This window comes from Bos mutus, chromosome 18 (assembly GCF_027580195.1).
Source record: "Bos mutus isolate GX-2022 chromosome 18, NWIPB_WYAK_1.1, whole genome shotgun sequence".
NCBI classification, from domain to species: domain Eukaryota; kingdom Metazoa; phylum Chordata; class Mammalia; order Artiodactyla; family Bovidae; genus Bos; species Bos mutus.
Window position 1 is genome coordinate 8,454,828 of NC_091634.1, and position 19,164 is coordinate 8,473,991.

General features: G+C 52.3%; 1 protein-coding gene across 1 annotated transcript in view; it reads left to right on the forward strand.

The window, feature by feature from the left end:
- SLC8A2 (solute carrier family 8 member A2) overlaps positions 1 to 19,164 on the forward strand; it is a 33,881-nt gene that overhangs the window by 1,476 nt on the left and 13,241 nt on the right. Inside the window, exons 2-4 of the mRNA XM_070386813.1 lie at positions 2,982 to 3,674; positions 8,035 to 8,699; positions 15,175 to 15,597. Coding sequence (XP_070242914.1) covers positions 2,997 to 3,674; positions 8,035 to 8,699; positions 15,175 to 15,597 — 1,766 coding nt within the window. The 5' untranslated portion in view covers positions 2,982 to 2,996. The remainder of the gene's footprint in view (positions 1 to 2,981; positions 3,675 to 8,034; positions 8,700 to 15,174; positions 15,598 to 19,164) is intronic.

The window sequence follows — 19,164 nt, forward strand, 5'->3', positions numbered from 1 at the left end:
TGGGGCTGAGCCTGTAGCCCACACTGTGATGGGGTGAGGCCCTCAAGTGAGTGCCCATGAGGGGCTCTGGGTGGGTTAAATCGAGCACAGGTTAGGAGCCCCGGGCTTCTGTCCTGCCCACGACTTGAAGCTTCGCGACTTGACCAAGCCCTTTGCCCCTCCGGGTGTCAGTTTACCAATGGATGTATCTATCACACAGCCTGAACACCAAGACTGCGTGTGTCTGCGTGGGGTCCCCCCGCGGGGACACCGTATGCAGGGGCGGGGTGGGGGGACCTGGCTCGCGCAGGGGCGGGAAGCGGGCGTGTTTAGAAGGCCGTGTCCCCACCGAGGGGCAGGCAGCAGGCACCCCCTGCCCCTGCCCTGAGCGAGGTTCGGGACCACCACCCGCTGCTTACCGACTAGAGGGGGTCCTACCTGGCCTGCCAGCCTGACCGCCCCACCCCGCTCAAGCTTGCAGTCCCCACCCTACAGATGAGGTCTCTGAGGCCCCCAGATGGGGGCAAGGCAGAACTGGGGCGCTCCCTACTGACCCAGCTGGCCACCAGCCCGGGAGGGAGGGGAGGGACGGCCCCAGGGACAGATGATGCCCGCCATCTGCCCTCCGGAGTCCCACCCTGGCCTCCACCTGATCCTTTTGCCCCTGGATACCCAGCTTAGGTTTCAGGGCAGCTGGGGAAACGAGAGAGGCAGAGGCAGGAGTCTCAAGCAGAAGCAGCCCAGCTGTCCCCAGTAACAGGGCTCCGACCTCTTGGAGGCTTATCACACAAGTGTTTATCCAGTGCTTTCTCTCCCTGACCGCTCCTCTCCAAAGGCTGCAGGGAGAGGAAGCCAGGTGTTGCAGGAGAAAAAGCCACTGAACCAGGCTGCTTTGCCCAGCTTCGGGGCAAGGAGGGCGGGTGTCAGAACACCCATTGGCTGACCCTGGTTTCCCCTGAGGACCGAGGCGGGAGGGACAGGTGGTTGGATGCAAGGCAGAACTTCCCAGGCCGTGGCCCTTCCCTGAATGAGGGGGTGAGACGCTATGGATGAATTCTTGACTCCCAGGTGGCCCTGGGTTCTCCTGAAAGCTAGGGGCTGATGAGGAGGGAGGGAGGAGAGAGCGTGAGTCTTTGCTTTGGATCCTGGTGGGTTTGTAATTATGCCTAAGTCATTGCTAATTAGGGGGCTGCTAATTAGACGTATCATTAGGGGCCTTGCTGAGGGGGTAATTGTGCGGTGGCCCTTTAAGAATCACCCCTCTACCCCGCCTACACACACACACACACACACACACTCTCACTCCTTCTCAGGGAAGTTCTGCCAACATTCTGCCTCCCTCCCCCAGTTCTCAGTCGTGAGGACACCGGTGTGCGTTGGGGGCAGGCTGTGGGCTAGACTCTGAGAACTTTTTCAGACAGAAATGGATGTTATGTGAGAACTGAGGCTGGTGGCCAGGATAGGGGTCAGGGAGCAGGCGGCCCTGAGGACCCCTCCCTTCCTTTCTGAGGCCTGTTTTATAGGCTACTGGGTTACCATGGCAACACAAGGGTGGGGCGGGGGAGTTGGAAGTCAGGACCACTCTTGGAGAGAGAAACTGGGAGCCATAGAATGGCTGCTGGCGGTCACTGGACAAGTTACTAAGCCTATCTGAGCCTTGGTCGGCTCATCCGTGAGATGGCTGGGGACTCCCCAAAGTTGGGAGGGTGTCATTTCGAACAGAGTGGTCAGGGAAGGTGACCTCTTAGTGGGGAGCTGAAGGAGGAGAGGGAGAGGATATGCTGGGAAGAGTGTCCCAGGAAGGAGGAACAGCAGGTGCAAAGGCCCTGAGGCAAGAACTTGTCCAAAGAGCAGGGAAGAGGCAGAGTGGCTGAGGCCAAGTGAGGGAGGGAAAGAGGGAGAGAAATGAGACCAGAAAGAGAATGAGGGGACCAGATTGTGTGAGACCTTATGAACCAGGGAAGGGACTTCGGTGTTTGGAGTGAGACCAGAGCCATGGGGGGCGGGGGGGGTGGTGCGGTTCTGATCAGATAGAAGGATGTGAAATAATTTGCATTTTTAGAGGACACCGAGACACACAGACATAGCCACTCAAGCCCAGGACCAGAGGCGGGAAGATAAGGACTGACCCCACACCCACAAATGGGGCAAAAAACCCAACCTGGGGGCCACAACATCACAACTTCTAAGGAATCCCCCACTTCCCAGAAGCCCAGGTATACTGCAGAGAGACACGTGCTAGCATTGCGGGGCAGAATGTGAATGAGAGACCCGCCAGCAGCCCCTCCCCAGCCCTACCTGAGACAGGAAAAACAAAGAAGCACCTACACAGCCCAAACCCCAAGCAGGAGCCCTCTGAGCACCAAACTGGGAAACACAGGAATCACCGAATGAGTTGAGGGCCCCCCAGTACCTTGCCTCACCCACAGACTTATTCCTTCTGCGTCCTTCTGTGCCTGGCTTCACTCTTCCATGGTATGTCTGTGAGATGCATCTGTGATGTTGGGTGTATCAGTTGTCCACTCCCTTTTCAGTGCTATATGATATTCCACCACGTGCGTCTTCTGCCCTGTACTTCTCTGTGTTCTTACCAATAGGCATCCAGCTTGCTTCAAGCTTTATTATCAATGAAGCAGCTGTAAACACTTGTGTATGGGTCTTTCATTGAACACTTGACTTATTTCCCTGGGTACATTCCCGGGAGTCGAATTGCTGAGTCCTGGGATACATGATGTAGTTTCTCATAGAGGCTACATGTCCATCAGCAGTGCATGATGCCTTTATCTTTCTATGCCTTTCTTGGTCTCTGCCTAGCACAGAGAGAGTGCCTCTTTGTGTCCCTGTCTCTGAATCTCTGTCTCTCTGTCTCTCCTGGTCTCTCTCCTCCCTCTGTTAGTCCCCAGCTTCTCCCCCATTCTCTGCCTGCAACAAGCCCTGACTCCTGAGCTAGAGGGAGGAGGGGTTTGCTCCCCTCATCCAGACTTCCTCCTCCTCCCCCACAGGACCGTGCCCCCTCCATGGCTCCCCTGGCCTTGGTGGGGTTTGCACTCCTCCTGGGGACTCCGCCATGCTCAGGGGCGGCCACCCCGACCCCGTCCCTGCCACCTCCCCCAGCCAATGACAGTGATGCCAGCAGTACAGGGGGCTGCCAGGGCTCCAACCGCTGCCAGCCAGGGGTCCTGCTGCCCGTCTGGGAGCCCGATGACCCGTCGCTGGGGGACAAAGCAGCCCGGGCCGTGGTCTACTTTGTGGCCATGGTCTACATGTTCCTGGGTGTGTCCATCATCGCCGACCGCTTCATGGCCTCCATCGAGGTCATCACGTCCAAGGAGAAGGAGATCACCATCACCAAGGCCAACGGCGAGACCAGCGTGGGCACTGTCCGCATCTGGAACGAGACAGTGTCCAACCTCACCCTCATGGCCCTCGGCTCCTCAGCCCCGGAGATCCTGCTGTCCGTCATTGAGGTCTGCGGCCACAACTTCCAGGCGGGTGAGCTGGGCCCGGGCACCATCGTGGGCAGCGCTGCCTTCAACATGTTTGTGGTCATTGCCGTGTGCATCTATGTCATCCCGGCTGGCGAGAGCCGCAAGATCAAGCACCTGAGGGTCTTCTTTGTCACCGCCTCTTGGAGCATCTTCGCCTACGTCTGGCTTTATCTCATCCTGGCTGTCTTTTCCCCAGGTGTGGTCCAGGTGAGCAAGGATGCACAGACATCTCCTGGGTGCATGTATGTCTGCACAATCCAGAGGGGTGGGCCTCCTGAACTCGGAGAGTCAATGCCTGTGTTTGCAGAAACACATGCTCACATCTGAGAGGGCCGCCGGGTATGGTTGTCCAGGTCATGCACTGCACAAAGGCATAGGGCCAGAGAGGGCAAATTGGGGCTGGAGTCTGGTGGGTATTCCCCAAGCCAGGTCTGGATGGCATTGCAAACTCTGGAAAGAGCTCATCCATGCAGAACCAGATGCCATTTTGTAATATGCCCATCTGGAAATGGCATCTTTGAACTCTCACAAGGGTGCCGTGTGTGCTAACAGAGTCCTAGTGATCCGTGTAAGGCATATGACAGTCTAGTCAGGTATTTGCCAGGTATGGTCACGGGTTTCCCTATACTCCCTGCCTTTTGCATAATTTATTTCCACTTTTTCAATTAGACATCCCCTATTTGCATAATTCATTTTACAGTTGCAGCATCTAGCCCCGTGTTTTCTGACAGTGCTAACTGATTTGAGTCACTTGGTGCAATTTGCATAGTTTGCGCATGGACTTTGCATCTGCATAATCTAGCTTTGTATTTGCCAGATATGCAGTCGTGGTTTGCATAGTTCATTCATTATTAATAATTGATTGCTGACGTTGAGATGATTTATACCACTTCACTGTAATTCACACCCATATCGAGTCCAACCTAGGCATAAACCCAGCCCACTGAAAAGACCACTTTGCATAATTTATTCCACTAATGGGAAAAAATTTAGAACCACAGCTGCATAATTTACTCTCACATTCACATAATCACTTGCCTCTCATTTATCCAGTGTCTTAACGGGCCTATTGCTTAGTCTCCTTTAAAACATTCGCCTAATTTATTTCCCACAGCCCCACGATTGCCGCCTACATTTGCATAATTTATTCATGGGCCTGGCTTAATTCTCTCACACACATGCATAATTTATTTGAGGCTACCCAGGATTCCTTTATACAAGTGTATAATCTACTTAGACATATCTGTCAAGTTTTGCCAGCTATAGTTTCTTTCCAGGAAAGATCTAAAGTTAGAGGTAAAAAAATTCTTTGCAGATGTTATCTAGGCAGAAGGAAGGAAGAAACCACAGTGAGGAAAAGAGGGAGGTGGAGCACTGGAAGACAGGGATGAGGGAGGAAGGGAGACAGTTCCTATGACTCCTGACTGCAGTGCTGAGTTTCCTGGCTGCCAAGGTGAAAAGTACAGACGATGCTTCACACGGTCTCAGGCACTATTTTAAAAAGGACGCTATCCTGACTTGGGTTGTCCAAGTGGTCCGTGACAAGGATTTACACCAAAACTGTGAAATGGATTTTAGACACTGTGGGGAGGAGGTGGGATTAGGAGGGGGGAGGTTTCTCCTGAGAAGGAGCTGGCTCATCACAGGGAAAACAGTGTGAAATGCCACAGGTCTGGGTATAGAAGTGGTTCTGGAGGATCCCTTCTGGAGTGACATGGAGACCAGACTTCTGGAATGCTTTCACGAAATAACTGAAAGAATGGGCATGAGATCAAGATGATGCCAGTCCCTCCTAGATGCTTTGAACGGGGGCAGGGAGGAGATGGGTCTGGCTCAGGGTTTTCTCCGGAAGTGCTGTGTGACCTCAGGCAAAGCCCATACCCTCTGGGTCTCAGTTTACACATCTGAACTATGGAAGGGATTAGACTAGTCCATTGGTTCTTCTTCTTTTAAATAGTTTTCTGTGATGGCTGCACTGGGTCTTCATTGCTGCAAGGGCTTTTCTTTAATTGCACAGAAATGGGGGCTACTCTCTAGTTGCAGTGGGTGGGCTTCTCAATGCAGTGGCTTCTCGTTGCAGAGCACAGGCTCCAGAGCACAGATTCAACAGTTGTGGTGCATGGGCTTAGTCGCCGCGAGGCATGTGGGATCTTCCTGGACCAGGGATCGAACCCATGTCTCCTACATTGGCAGGCAGATTCTTTACCACCAGGGAAGCACTTCTTCTTTAAATGAGGTCCTCTTTTTTCATTTCTGATTTTAGCGAGGTCCTCTTTTTTTTTAATTAATTAATTTGACTGCAGCACTCGGGATCTTTAGTCACAGCATGCGAACTCTTAGTTGTGGCATATGGGCTCTAGTTCCTTGAACTGGAATTGAACCCAGACCCCTCTGCATTGGGAGTGCAGTCTTAGCCCCTGCGCCACAAGTGGGTGCCCTCGAAGGCAGATGTGAATCTATTAGAATCACCTTGTTTACCTGCAGGGAAGAAAGCAGATCTCAGGTGTTGGAGATCTTGCTTCTGATTAAGAGAGAATCGCCCACAGCATAGACACTGACCAGTTCAATGAGTGCAAGGCAAGAGTTCATTTTACAGCTTGCGTGGAAAATTCAGTTTCTTTTCACAAGGCTGCCGGTGGCTTTGTGTGGTTGTACTATTTCCAAGTCCTACTTTTTCTCTGAACCAGCAGTAAACACAGCGACAAGGGGCTGTGAAATGAGAGCTTAAAGATATTTTCCTTACCAGGCTCATTTTAAAGATACCTCTGGGGCCATCCGATTTGTAAATGCTCTTTAATCTTTTCTTCTTTATCTTTAATGAGAAAGGTGGCATATGCATCTTTACATGAATATTTCAAGGAGAGCTGTCAGGTATTGATGGATGTTTCCTGTATGTGCCTTCTGCCAGACCATGGGCAGACTGAGCCCCAAAGTGCACAGAGCTCAAGACAATAGTAACATGGTGACAGCAGTATAAACGTAGTAATAGTGCACGTGGGCTCAGTCGTGTCTGCGTCTTTGTGACCCTATGGATTGTAGCCGGCCAGGTTCCTCTGTCCATGGGATTCTCCAGGCAAGAATACTGGGGTGGGTTGCCATGGCCTCCTCCAGGGGATCTTCCTGAGCTAGGGATCGAACCCGGGTCTCCTGCATTGGCAGGCGGATTCTTTACCACTGAGTCACCTGGGAAGCCCACTAGTAATAACGATCCCATTAATTTCACATTTTCTGTATCTTCCACGTATCAGTAACTGACAAGGCTTAGTGCTAGGAGTGCATGAGCTCATTCAGTCTTGGGATGTGCTCATTTTACACATAAGAGCCTGGGCCAGGCATCCCTCTTCTAGAACCGGGGTCTAAACTCAGCCTTGCCCTGTCTCTCTGGGGAGGTAGCATGTAAACATGAGAACTTGCTTTATGAGGCTGTCAGACGATGAGCCAAACTTGTGCCTCTTTTAGAGTCAGAGTCCAATCCCTAAGGGCCAAACAAATCCTAAGGAAGGAGAATCTGGCAAAGGCTGTATTTACTGGTGGAGGCGGGGGGAGGAGTTGGAGGAAAGGAATAGGGGAGTTTGGGGACGTGAGCAGAGAGCAGACCCTGGGTGATGGGTGGAGTTTGGAGAAGTGGAGGCATCTCGGGTGAGAAGGGGCGGAGGGGCAATGAGGTGGGAGAAAAAAGATGGAGAGAGACCAGCACTACCCCGGACAGGGGCTGGGACCACAGGGTGGGGCGTGTCCCTGACGTGGTGGTGGCTGAGGATGTCTGTGTTCTTTGCACTTGAGCAGCATGACAAACAGTGGATGGATGGATGGATGCGACCAAAGGAGAGACAAAAAGGGTGAGGGAAGGAGAGACATAAAGACATAAAGAGAGAAGGCAGGGGGGACAGAGAAGAATCTCATAGGAAAGAGAGGTAGGTATCTAAAAAAGATATAAAAGACAATGGAGACAAGGAGACAGGGGCCACCAGAAAGGAAGAGAGGAGGAAAGATAGAAAACCAACTGACATTAAGGACTTCTCTAGCCGTCCAATGGCTAAGACGCGGGGCTTTCTCTGCAGTGCAGGTGGCGTGGGTTTGATCCCTGGTCAGGGAACTAGATCCCGCATGTTGCAGCTAAGACCCAGTGCAGCCAAATAAAGAAATAAATATTAGTTATAAATAAATAAATACCTTTACAGCTTAAACAAACAAACAACAAGCCAGCCGACATAGAGAATGAGACTGGAGGCAGGGAGAAAAAGAGATAAGGACCAACCTAGCCAGAAAGATGGGGATAGGCAGGGAGAAGCAGAGACGAGAGCCAGAGAGAGGGAGAGACAGAGGGGAGAGATATAGATGGAGGGAGAGACAGAGACACAGAGAAACGGGGAGAGGCTGAGATGAAGAGAGACAGGAGCGAGACAGAGGGAGGAGGCAGAGACAGCAAGAAGGCCGGATGGGGAGAGACTGAGAAGAGGGAACTCGGGTAAGGGCAGGGACCCGGCGCTGGGGAGGGCGGCGGCGGGCGGGCCGCGAGCGCGCCCCCTGCCGGGGCGGCGGTCCTGACCTGCGCGGCCGCCCGCAGGTGTGGGAGGCGCTGCTGACCCTCGTCTTCTTCCCGGTGTGCGTGGTGTTCGCCTGGATGGCCGACAAGCGGCTGCTCTTCTACAAGTACGTGTACAAGCGCTACCGCACCGACCCGCGCAGCGGCATCATCATCGGCGCCGAGGGCGACCCCCCCAAGAGCATCGAGCTGGACGGCACGTTCGTGGGCGCCGAGGCTCCGGGCGAGGTGGGCGGCCTGGGCCCGGGCCCCGCCGAGGCCCGCGAGCTGGACGCCAGCCGCCGCGAGGTCATCCAGATCCTCAAGGACTTGAAGCAGAAGCACCCGGACAAGGAGCTGGAGCAGCTGGTGGGCATCGCCAACTACTACGCGCTGCTCCACCAGCAGAAGAGCCGCGCCTTCTACCGCATCCAGGCCACGCGGCTGATGACCGGCGCGGGCAACGTGCTGCGGCGACACGCGGTGGACGCCTCGCGCAGGGCCACCCCGGCCGACGGCCCCGGCGAGGACGAGGACGACGGCGCCAGCCGCATCTTCTTCGAGCCCAGCCTCTACCACTGCCTGGAGAACTGCGGCTCCGTGCTGTTGTCGGTCACTTGCCAGGGCGGCGAGGGCAACAGCACCTTCTACGTGGACTACCGCACGGAGGACGGCTCCGCCAAGGCCGGCTCGGACTACGAGTACAGGTGGGTCTCCTGGAGGCTGGTGGGCAGGGAGGGCTGGCGGTCCGCGGGTCACAGGCTCCGCCGTCCAGCAGCCTCCAGGCTCCTCCGTCTCCTGGCTGCGTCTGGTGCCCATCCTTACTTTGCGATGGGCGGACTTGCTGGATTCATTCATTCCTGAGAGTCTACTTTGTACCAGGTACTATTCTAGACATTTGGCACAGGCTGCTGGACAAGACGGACAGTGTGGCTGTCCACTGACCGCGGGCTGCTGCTCCCAGGTCCATGATACACCTGTGCCTTGTGCTTGACCCTGCTCTGTGTTCCTTAGTATAGCTCCATGATGTGTTTCTACCATCATGACCTGGTAGAACCAGTGCCCCACCCACCACACCACTATTAAAGTAAAAAAATTAATGTTTTTTTTTTTTTTGGCTGCGCTTGGTCTTTGTTGCTTTTGCAGGCACTTTCTCTAGTTGCGGCTCGCAAGAGCTACTCTTGGTTGCGGTGTGCGGGCTTCTCATTGCGGTGGCTTCTCTTGTGGAGCACGGGCCCCAGGAGCTCAGGGTTCAGTACTTGCAGCTCGAAGGCTCAGGAGTTGTGGCGCGTAGGCTTGGCTGCTCCGGGGCGTGTGGAATCTTCTTGGAGGGATGAAACTCATGTCCCTGGCCTTGGCAGGTGCATTCTTACCCACCGCACCACCAGGGAAGTCCTAAAAATGTTTATCGATCACCTACTACATGTGCCAGGGGTGTACCTCGGTGAACAAGACGGCTAAGGTCCCTACCCTTAAGCTGTGATAAAGTTATAAACTATGAAGCATACAAAAATATCAGGTGATGGCAAGTGCTGTGGGGGAAAACAAAGTGGGGTCAAGAGAAGAGAGATGGTGTCCGCATTGCCTCTGCATCTTTGGTTCCACCGTAAAGCCACCCGCCTTCTGAACCCTCCCATGTCTCACTGTCAGTCCCTCTCCTCACCCCTCTTTGAGCAGAACTGTGACCTTAGCCAGCTATTCCTACTGTGCACTTACTAGGCACCAGAGGTTTTTAAAAAATTTTTTGTTGAAATGTAGATTTACAATATTGTGTTCATTTCTGCTGTATAGAAAAGTGACTGAGTTATCCATATATGTATTCTTTTTCATATGCTTTTCCATTACGGTTATCACAGGACACTGAATATAGTTCCCTATGCTATACAGTAGGGCCTTTTTATTCATCTGCCATCCAGATTTTTTTAAGGGTTCAACAGACAAGAGTAAACAAGGTAGTTAACTTCTGTGTCCTCATGGGACCACAAAATTCTTTATGTATTTGTGCAATAGATCTGTCTATACCACACTCTTTCAAGAATTATAGGTTTACAGTATGTTTTGTTAACTGATGTACAAGTCTCCCATTCAGTTCAGTTCAGTCGCTCAGTCACGTCCGACTCTGTGACCCCATGGACTGTAGCACGTCAGGCCTCACTGTCCATCACCAACCCCCGGAGTTTACTCAAACTCATGTCCATTGAGTCGGTGATGCCATCCAACCATCTCATCTTCTGTCATCCCCTTCTTCTTCCTCCCTCAATCTTTCCCAGCATCAGGGTCTTTTCCAATGAGTTGGTTCTTCCCATCAGGTGGCCAAAGTATTGGAGCTTCAGCTTCAGTATCAATCCTTCCAATCAATATTTAGGGTTGATTTCCTTTAGGACTGACTGATTGGATCTCCTTGCAGTCCAAGGGACTCTCAAGAGTCTTCTCCAACACCACAGTTCAAAAGCATCAATTCTTTGGTGCTCAGCTTTCTTTATAGTCCAACTCTCACATCCATACATGACTACTGGAAAAACAATACCTTTGACTAGATGGACCTTTGTTGGCAAAGTAATTTCTCTGCTTTTTAATATGCTGTCTAGGTTGGTCATAACTTTTTTTCCAGGGAGCAAGCGTCTTTTAATTTCATGGCTGCAGTCACCATCTGCAGTGATTTTGGAGTCCAAAAAAATAAAGTTTCTCACTGTTTCCACTGTTTCCCCATCTATTTGCCATAAAGTGATGGGGCCAGATGCCATGATCTTAGTTTTCTGAATGTTGAGTTTTAAGCCAACTTTTTCACTCTCCTCTTCCACTTTCATCAAGAGGCTCTTTAGTTCTTCTTCACTTTCTGCCACAAGGGTGGTGTCATCTGAGTATCTGAGGTTATTGATATTTCTCCCAGCAATCTTGATTCCAGCTTGTGCTTCCTCCAGCCCAGCTCCCATGGTTTTCTGTAATAATAACATGTACCACATGTCTTTTCTGTGCCAGAAATGAACCTGGGCAATGGAGACCATCAATAAATGAAAGATGTAGAAATCCCTGCCTGCTCTAACACAGCTGACACTCTCTTGGGAAAGACATGTCATTAGAAAGTATACATTCAATGTATTAAAATGTCAGAGAGTGGTGAGAAGAGTGAAGAAAAAATACAGCAGGATACAGGAGAGTGTTGATGGCTGATCTTCTCATAGGTTTCACTTACTAAGTTGAAACTGAACTGTTCACATATCTTTGTTCTGTCTTCCCGTAGCATGGGACCCCTTTGGCCGCCCCTGACCTCCTCCCTTCATCCTTCCCCTCATCCCACATCTCTAGCCTCCTTCAACTGAAGAACAGGCATTCACCATGTGAGGGCTTGCCGTCAGTCCACCTCTTCATCCTTCCACTCCTCCTGCACCTCTGGTCTGCATCACCCTCATCAAAACCCCAAGCCTTTGCAAAAGGAAGTGAGTACAGGTATCACTTGCTGGGATCAGAGGCTGCCTTCTCACCTGCAAATGACCTTGGGAAGGAGATGTTTGAAGTGAAGGAGTAAATGCTGCTCAGTGGTGGAGCCAGAGCTAGGAAGAATTGACACCTTTCCATATGTCTCTACTCTCCCAACCCAGTTGATATTCACAGGCCTGGCATCACTTATCAAGGCAGCTTAGGTCTAGGACTGGGAGGAGGACACCGAAGTTCCAGCCCCAGCTTAGCCCTGCCCCCTATTCCTTGGGTAAGTTCCTGCCTCAGTCTGGGCAGGTAGGACTGTCATGTACAGTTGTTGAGGTTGTACACTGCAAAAGAGCAACATGTCTAAGGAAGTGCTATTCACATAGTGGACATTGTAGAGTTCTGTGTCTATGATGACAGTTCCAGATTCATGGAAAGAGTGTCTTGAAGAAAGGATACCTTTTTCTAACTTGCCTGCAGGCATCACTAGGCTAAGGGTGGTTCTGTGGGGTTTTAGTTTCTCCAAATTAAAAATGACCTCTATGACCCCCAAATGACACAGCTCTTCCAAGATTCTGAGATTTAAGCCTCTATAATCCTAACACACTAAGGGTTGAAGGTTTTAAGATTCCAGAATTCCAAGGTTTTAGTATTCTAATCTGGACCCCAGCCCATCTCTAATCTGATGGTTCTAAGATTTTTCATCTTCTCAGATTTTGTGCATCCAGTGTTGGAATATGAGTCCTGGGAACCTAGCCTTCTATGATTCTGAAACCTGGTTTCTAAAATCCCCATGTTCTTTTTTCCCCGGCTTTTTATTTTGAAAAATCTCACACCTACAGAAGGGCTGCAAATACATAGCCTGGAGAACCTTCATATAACCTCCACACAGATATTCACCAATTGTGCCTATTTTGTCCTGTGGGCATTCATGCTCTTCAATATATAATAGATGTTTTGAGGTGCTACTTTACTTTTTAAATTTTTAGTTTATAGATATGAGTATAGTTGATTTACAGTGTTGTGTTAGTTGTGGCTGTACAGCAAAGTGACTCAGTTATATATATGTGTATATCCATTCTCTTTCAGATTCTTTTCCCATGTAAGTGATTACAGAATATTGAGTTCCCTGGGCTATACAGTAGGTCCTTGTTGATTATCTCTTTTATATATAGTAGTGTGTCTACGTTGATCCCAAATTCCTAATTTATCCCTCCACCCACCCCCCACCTTTCCCCTTTGGTAACCATAAATTTGTTTTTGAAAAAAAAAAATTAACGGTGGCACTTTATTAGAGTGAGGGTCAGACAGCATGACCATTCACCCATCAACAGAGGCATGCATCTCCTAAGAATGATGACATACTCCCACATCATCCCAACCCAGTGATCACACGCAGGACGTTTAAGATTGCGTCAGTATGACGACCCAATCTACAGTCCACGCTTGCCTGTCCCCAGTCGCCCTTGTCTCACCCTTTATAGCTGTGTTTTCACTCCCTCCCTCTCTTCCCATCTGATCCAGAAACCACTTGGCATATTTGGTTGTCGTGTCTCTTTCGCCTTCTTCAATCTGGATCACTCCCTCGGTCTTTCCGTGACTTTGGTGACGCCAACACTTTGGTCTGAATTTCTCTTTTGGCTGTGCCACATGGCATGTGGGATCTTAGTTCCCCAACCAGGGACCGAACCCACGCCCCCTGCACTGGAAGCATCGAGTCTTAACTCCTGGACCTCCAGGGAAGTCCCACTCTGACACTTTGGAAAACGATAGGCCACGTACTCAAACAATCTTCAGTGTGGCTTCGTCTGATGTTTCCTCATGATTAGATTCACGTGATGCACTTTGGCAGGAATCCAGCTGTCCTCAGGGCATCATGCCAGAAGGCACATGATGCCCACGTGTCCCTTTACGGACAATGTCCAGTTCCCCTGTATTAACTCAATCCTTGTAACACTGCCAAGAGGAAGACAGGGTTATTAAATCCATTTTACAGATGAGGAAACCGAGGCTCAGAGGGCTGCTGAGTCCTAACTGCCCAAGACCACACAGCTGGCACAGGCAGCTTGGAGCAGGTTGGCCTGCCTTAGCCACCATGGACAGCGCCCTCTGAGCTGAGGGCGGCAGCCATGGGAAGCTCTTATTCCCTCCATCCAGGTCTTGTCATACAGTTCTACCCCTGCCAGAACCCTGGGGTCTCTCTACTCCCCCATAGAGGAAGGGAGGGGTAAATGACAGATTTTTGACTTTCGTTAACACCCCAGAGTCATCACTGTCCCACCCAAGTTTCACCCTGATGAATGTCTTGGCCTTGTTCCCTCCCCCAGCCCATTATAGAGCATCTTGCTTGTGCTTTAGAAACTTACACAGCCGACACTCTTTTAAACCTAAGCCAGTTGATGTCCTTCCTCTCCTCGGAGGCCTCCATGGCTCTCCTCTCACTGGAGTAAAAGCCAAAGTCTTCACCGTGGCTCACCAAGGCCCCATGACATCTTCCCCTGTTCCCTCGGTCACCCCATCTCCCACTCTCTCCCTCCCTGCTCCTTTGGATGCGGCCACACTGGCATCCCTGATCTTCCTCAAGCACTCCTGCCCACTGGTGCCTCATGACATTTGCACTGGCTGTTCCCTTTACAGGAACAGTCTTTCCCAGATCTCCTCCATGTGGCTCCCTCCCTCAGGTCTCTGCTCAGATGGCACCCCCGCCCCCAGACAAGCTTTCCCTGACCACTTTCACACAGCTCCTTCTCTGCACTCTCTACCCTTGTTCCTTTATTTTCTCCACATAGCATCATCATCACCTTACTTTTTGTTTTATTACCTTATGTTTTATTACCCATCTCCTGCCCTGGAACAGAAGCTCCACCAGAGCAAAGATTCTTCTCTGATCTGGTTTTGCTGCTGTTTCTCCAACACTAAGAACAGTGCCTGGCACACAGCAGATGCTCATTACCTATCTCATTATGAACGGACTGTAATTAAATCCCGAGATGTGTAAGTGCCACTGTGATACGGCTGTGCCATGGGGCTCTTCCCGTGTTCCCAGCACTGCTGTTCCCATGTTCCCACACTGAAAGCATGTGTTGAATGACTGAATGAAGTCAAGTTAAAGACTGTGGATTTTCTGCTGGGGATATCTGGGAGCACAGAATGGTTTTTATGGGAAGTATGACAATGTCAACTGTGGGCCCTATGTCCCTGTTACTCCAAGTATGGTCCATGTTGCAAAATCACTGGGGTCCTTTGGGCGCTAAGTAGAAATGCAGAGCCTTGAAACCCCAGAGCTACTGAACCACAATCTGCATTTTCACAAGATGTCCCAGGGAATTACTGTGGACACTGAGATTCAAGAAGCATGGCTGTGAAACACTCCAACCTCCCTCTCCACCCTAAGACTTTGCATGTGCTGTTCCCTCTGCTGGGAGGTCTCCTGCCCACTAAGCCTTCTCCTGTGAAGCCTGCCTCGATCTCACCTTCATCACCTGTTTAATGCCACTACTCCTGATGAGTTCCATGGTGGGAGGGAACCCCTACATGGTTTTTGTTCTCCCTCTGCATCTCCTGTTCGGGAAAAGCCCACCTTCATTCACCCTCGGTATTGTATGTTTCACGTCTGTCCACCATTATACTTCTAAGTTCTTCCGGTGGTGCGGCGCCCTCCTCCAGGAAGCCCACCCTGAACCCCGACCCCCCACACCTCCCCGGCCCACAGCCCTGAGAGCGACTTCACCCCTCTCTCTCCCCGCTCCTCCACCGCAGCGAGGGCACGCTGGTGTTCAAGCCGGGCGAGACGCTGAAGGAGCTGCGGATCGGCATCATCGACGACGACATCTTCGAGGAGGATGAGCACTTCTTCGTGCGGCTGCTGAACCTGCGCGTGGGCGACGCGCAGGGCATGTTCGAGCCCGACGGCGGTGGGCGGCCCAAGGGGCGGCTGGTGTCGCCGCTGCTGGCCACCGTCACCATCCTGGACGACGACCACGCGGGCATCTTCTCCTTCCAGGACCGCCTGCTGCACGTGAGCGAGTGCATGGGCACCGTGGACGTGCGCGTCGTGCGCAGCTCGGGCGCGCGCGGCACGGTGCGCCTCCCCTACCGCACGGTGGACGGCACGGCGCGCGGCGGCGGCGTGCACTACGAGGACGCGTGCGGCGAGCTCGAGTTCGGCGACGACGAGACCATGTGAGCGCGCGAGCCCGCCGGCCCGAACCAGGGAGACGACAAGGGGCCCGCGAGAGGGGCGGGGCCAGGGCGGGACGTGGTCCGAACGGGGGCGGGGCCTGGAAGTAGGTGCGGTCGAGAGTTGGCGTTGCCCGAACAGGGGCGAGGCCTCCGAGTGGGAGGATCTCCGAGAGGCGTAGTTTTGGAAAGGGCTTCCCTGGTGGCTCAGATGATAAAGAATCTGCCTGCAATGCGGGAGACCGGGGTTCGATCCCTGAGTCAGGAAGATCCCCTGGAGAAGGGAATGGCAACCCACTCCAGTATTCTTGCCTGGAAAACCCCATGGACAGAGGAGCCTGGTGGGCTAGAGTTCATGGGGTCGCAAAGAGTCGGAAACGACTGAGCAACTAACACACTCAGTCTTAGAAAGGGGTGGAGCTTTGATGGAGCCCTGGAAATGGGGAGGCCTGGGGAGGCGGTACAGGGTCCAGAAAAGGGGCGGGATGAAGGAGAGAAGGGGGGAGACTGGAGTGAGGAGTGGGGTCAAGATGTTGGGACGAGATGTGGGCGGGTCCTGCGTGAACTGGGCTGGTTTGGGGAGAAGAGAGTGGGACACCAGGAAGAATGGCCAAGTGAGGAGAGACGAGAGGAATTAGGGTGGGGCCTGGGGAGAGGGATGTGGAGAGCTTAACCGGTAGAATGGAGGAGTGTGCCCTGAGTTCCCTTTCGATGCAGAGGCCGAGTCTGTGGAACAGAGAAGGAGCTAGGTGGGGTCTGAGTGGTTGTTGTTCAGTCACTCAGTCGTGTCCGACTCTGCGACCCCATGAACTGCAGCTTGCCAGGCTTACCTGTCCTTCACTATCTCCCGGAGTTTGCTCAAACTCATGTCCATTGAGTCGATGATGCCATCCAACCGTCTCATCCTCTGTCACCCTCTTCTCCTGCCCTTAATCTTTCCCAGCATCAGGATCTTTTCCAATAAGTTGACTCTTCGCATCAGGTGGCCAGAGTACTGGAGTTTCAGCTTCAGCATCAGTCCTTCCAATGAATACTCAGGACTGATTTCCTTTAGGATTGACTGGTTGGATCTCCTTGCAGTCCAGGAGATTCTCAAGCGTCTTCTCCAACGCCACAGTTCAACAGCATCAGTTCTTCAGCGCTCAGCCTTCTTTATGGTCCAAATCTTGCATTCTGTACATGACTATTGGAAAAACCATAGCTTTGACTATTCAGACATTTGTCAGCCAAAGTAATGTCTCTGGTTTTTAATATGCTGTCTAGCTTTGCCATAGCTTTTCTTCTGAGGAGCAAGCGTCTTTTAATTTCGTGGCTAGGACGCGAGGCAAAGGCTGAGGACAGCGGAAGAGGGCGGGGTCTAAGGGGATGGGGCGTGGCCTAAAGGAGGTGGGCGGGGGGAAGGAGGGGAGCTCTTGGGTAGGGGGAATGTAGGCGAGGCTTTGGGGAAAGTCGGAGTAGAAATCTGGGGGCCTAGGAAGAGACACGGGAAAGGAGGGCTGGGATGTGGGAGACCGAGTCTCCGGAGAGGAGCTGGCTACGTACGTATGTAGACAGACAGACAGAACCAGCAGGCGCACCGGGCACATACAGACATGCAAAGTCACGGACGCAGAGTCAGGACTGTTCTCACGCCCAGACACCCGGCCACCCCCTTGCGCAGATGCCCGAGTCTCCCGGTGCGCGTGCCGGCAGCCTCACATCCCAGCTCCCGCCCGCTCCCTTCCGCCCCCGCACGCCCGTCTGTCTCCCTCTTCCCGCCGCCCACGCTCCCCCCACCGAGCAGAGCCCCCACCGCGCCCCCTCCCTCTCCCCCTCCCAGCCTCTGCGGCTCGGCCTCCCAGCTCAGCTGCTCACTGCTCACCCTGCCTCTTCACCTCTCCCTTTGCGTCTCTGCGTCTCTCGTTCTCGGGAGAGTTTGTGTCATCTCTGGATCTCTGTCCCCGGGATCCAGCTCTCTGACTCGGGTTATATTTCAGTCACAGACTCTCCATACCTTTCCATCTGTCTCTGTTCTGACTTGGGTTGAGGGCCCAGAGCACCATTCTAGGCCCCATCTCTCACACCCGAGGCAGAGGGCGTGGAGGGAGTTGTCTTTCTGCTTGTCCCAGTCCGAATTGTAGTCTACGGCTTCCAATCAACTTTTCGCCTGCGGCCGCGGGCTTCCTCAGGGCTTCTCCTCCGCCCGCCCCTACGGCTTCCCCAGGCTGGGACACCCTCTGCCCTCCGCCCCCGCCCAGGCTGCCAGCTGTGGTTTCAGGAGACAGAGAGCAGGAGGCTAATTAGCGTTTAGGGAAACACATCCTTTCTCTGATGGGCAGGCACTAATTAGAGATGCCTGGAGAAACAGCCAGGCTGGAGGGCTGACCCCAGGCAGGATCAACAGGGAGATGGAAGAGAGACGCCCAGAGATATGGGGTAGAGGGGAGAGATGCAAGAGAGAGACAGAGAGGCAACCAGATGGGTGAAAGACAGGGAGACAGAAGACAGGAGACAGAAAGACACAGGCTTAGAGACAGATGCCACGAGAGATGGAAACTGAGTGACAGAGGCCCATCAGGAGAGGGGGAAAGAGGGATTTCCCTGGTGGTCCAGTGGCTAAGACTCTGCACTCCCAGTGCAGGGGCCACAGGTTCGATCCCTGGTGGGGGAACTAAGATCCCTCCTGTCACCTGGTGAGGCCAGAAAAAAGAGGGAAATAGTGATTGGAGACTGAGATGGAAGAAGACTGAAAGGAATAGAAGTGCGGGAGGTAACAAGAGACATTCTTCTCTCTGAGAGGAACCCAGGCGGACTCAGGGAAGGGAAAGTCCTGCTGATGCTACAGAGAGAGAAGAGTTCCAGTCAGCATGAGAGAATGGGAGATAGTATGAGAAAGAGACTGGGTGTGAAATCAGAGCCTGTGAGGGGTGGGAAAGTGGAGTTTCCAGGAAACGAGGGCGTGAGGATGACAGAATGTCAGGCTGGGGAGGAAGGCTGTTTCCTTTTTAAAAAATGATCAATTTTAACTGAATTATAGTTGAGTTACAATATTGTGATCATTTCAGATGTACAGCTAAGTGGTTCAGACATATATATATGTTGGAGAAGGCAGTGGCACCCCATTCCAGTACTCTTGCCTGGAAATCCCATGGACAGAGGAGCCTGGTGGGCTGCAGTCCATGGGGTCTCGAAGAGTCGGACACGACTGAGCGACTTCACTTTCACTTTTCACTTTCATGCATTGGAGAAGGGAATGGCAACCCACTCCAGTGTTCTTGCCTGGGACGGGGGAGCCTAGTGGGCTGCCGTCTATGGGGTCGCACAGAGTCGGACACAACTGAAGCGACTTAGCAGCAGCAGCATATATATATTCTTTTTCAGATTCTTTTCCATTATAGGTTATAACAAGATATTGAATATAGTTCCCTGTGCCATACAGTAAATTCTTGTTGCTTATCTATTTTCTATATAATGGTGTGTATCTGTTAATCCCGTACTGCTAAAGCTGCTTCCTTTGACCTCAGGAAGCCCCGCCCTCATCTAGCTCCAGTTCCTCTTGCTGTCCCCTGCCGGTTGGGCTTCTCCTCCTTT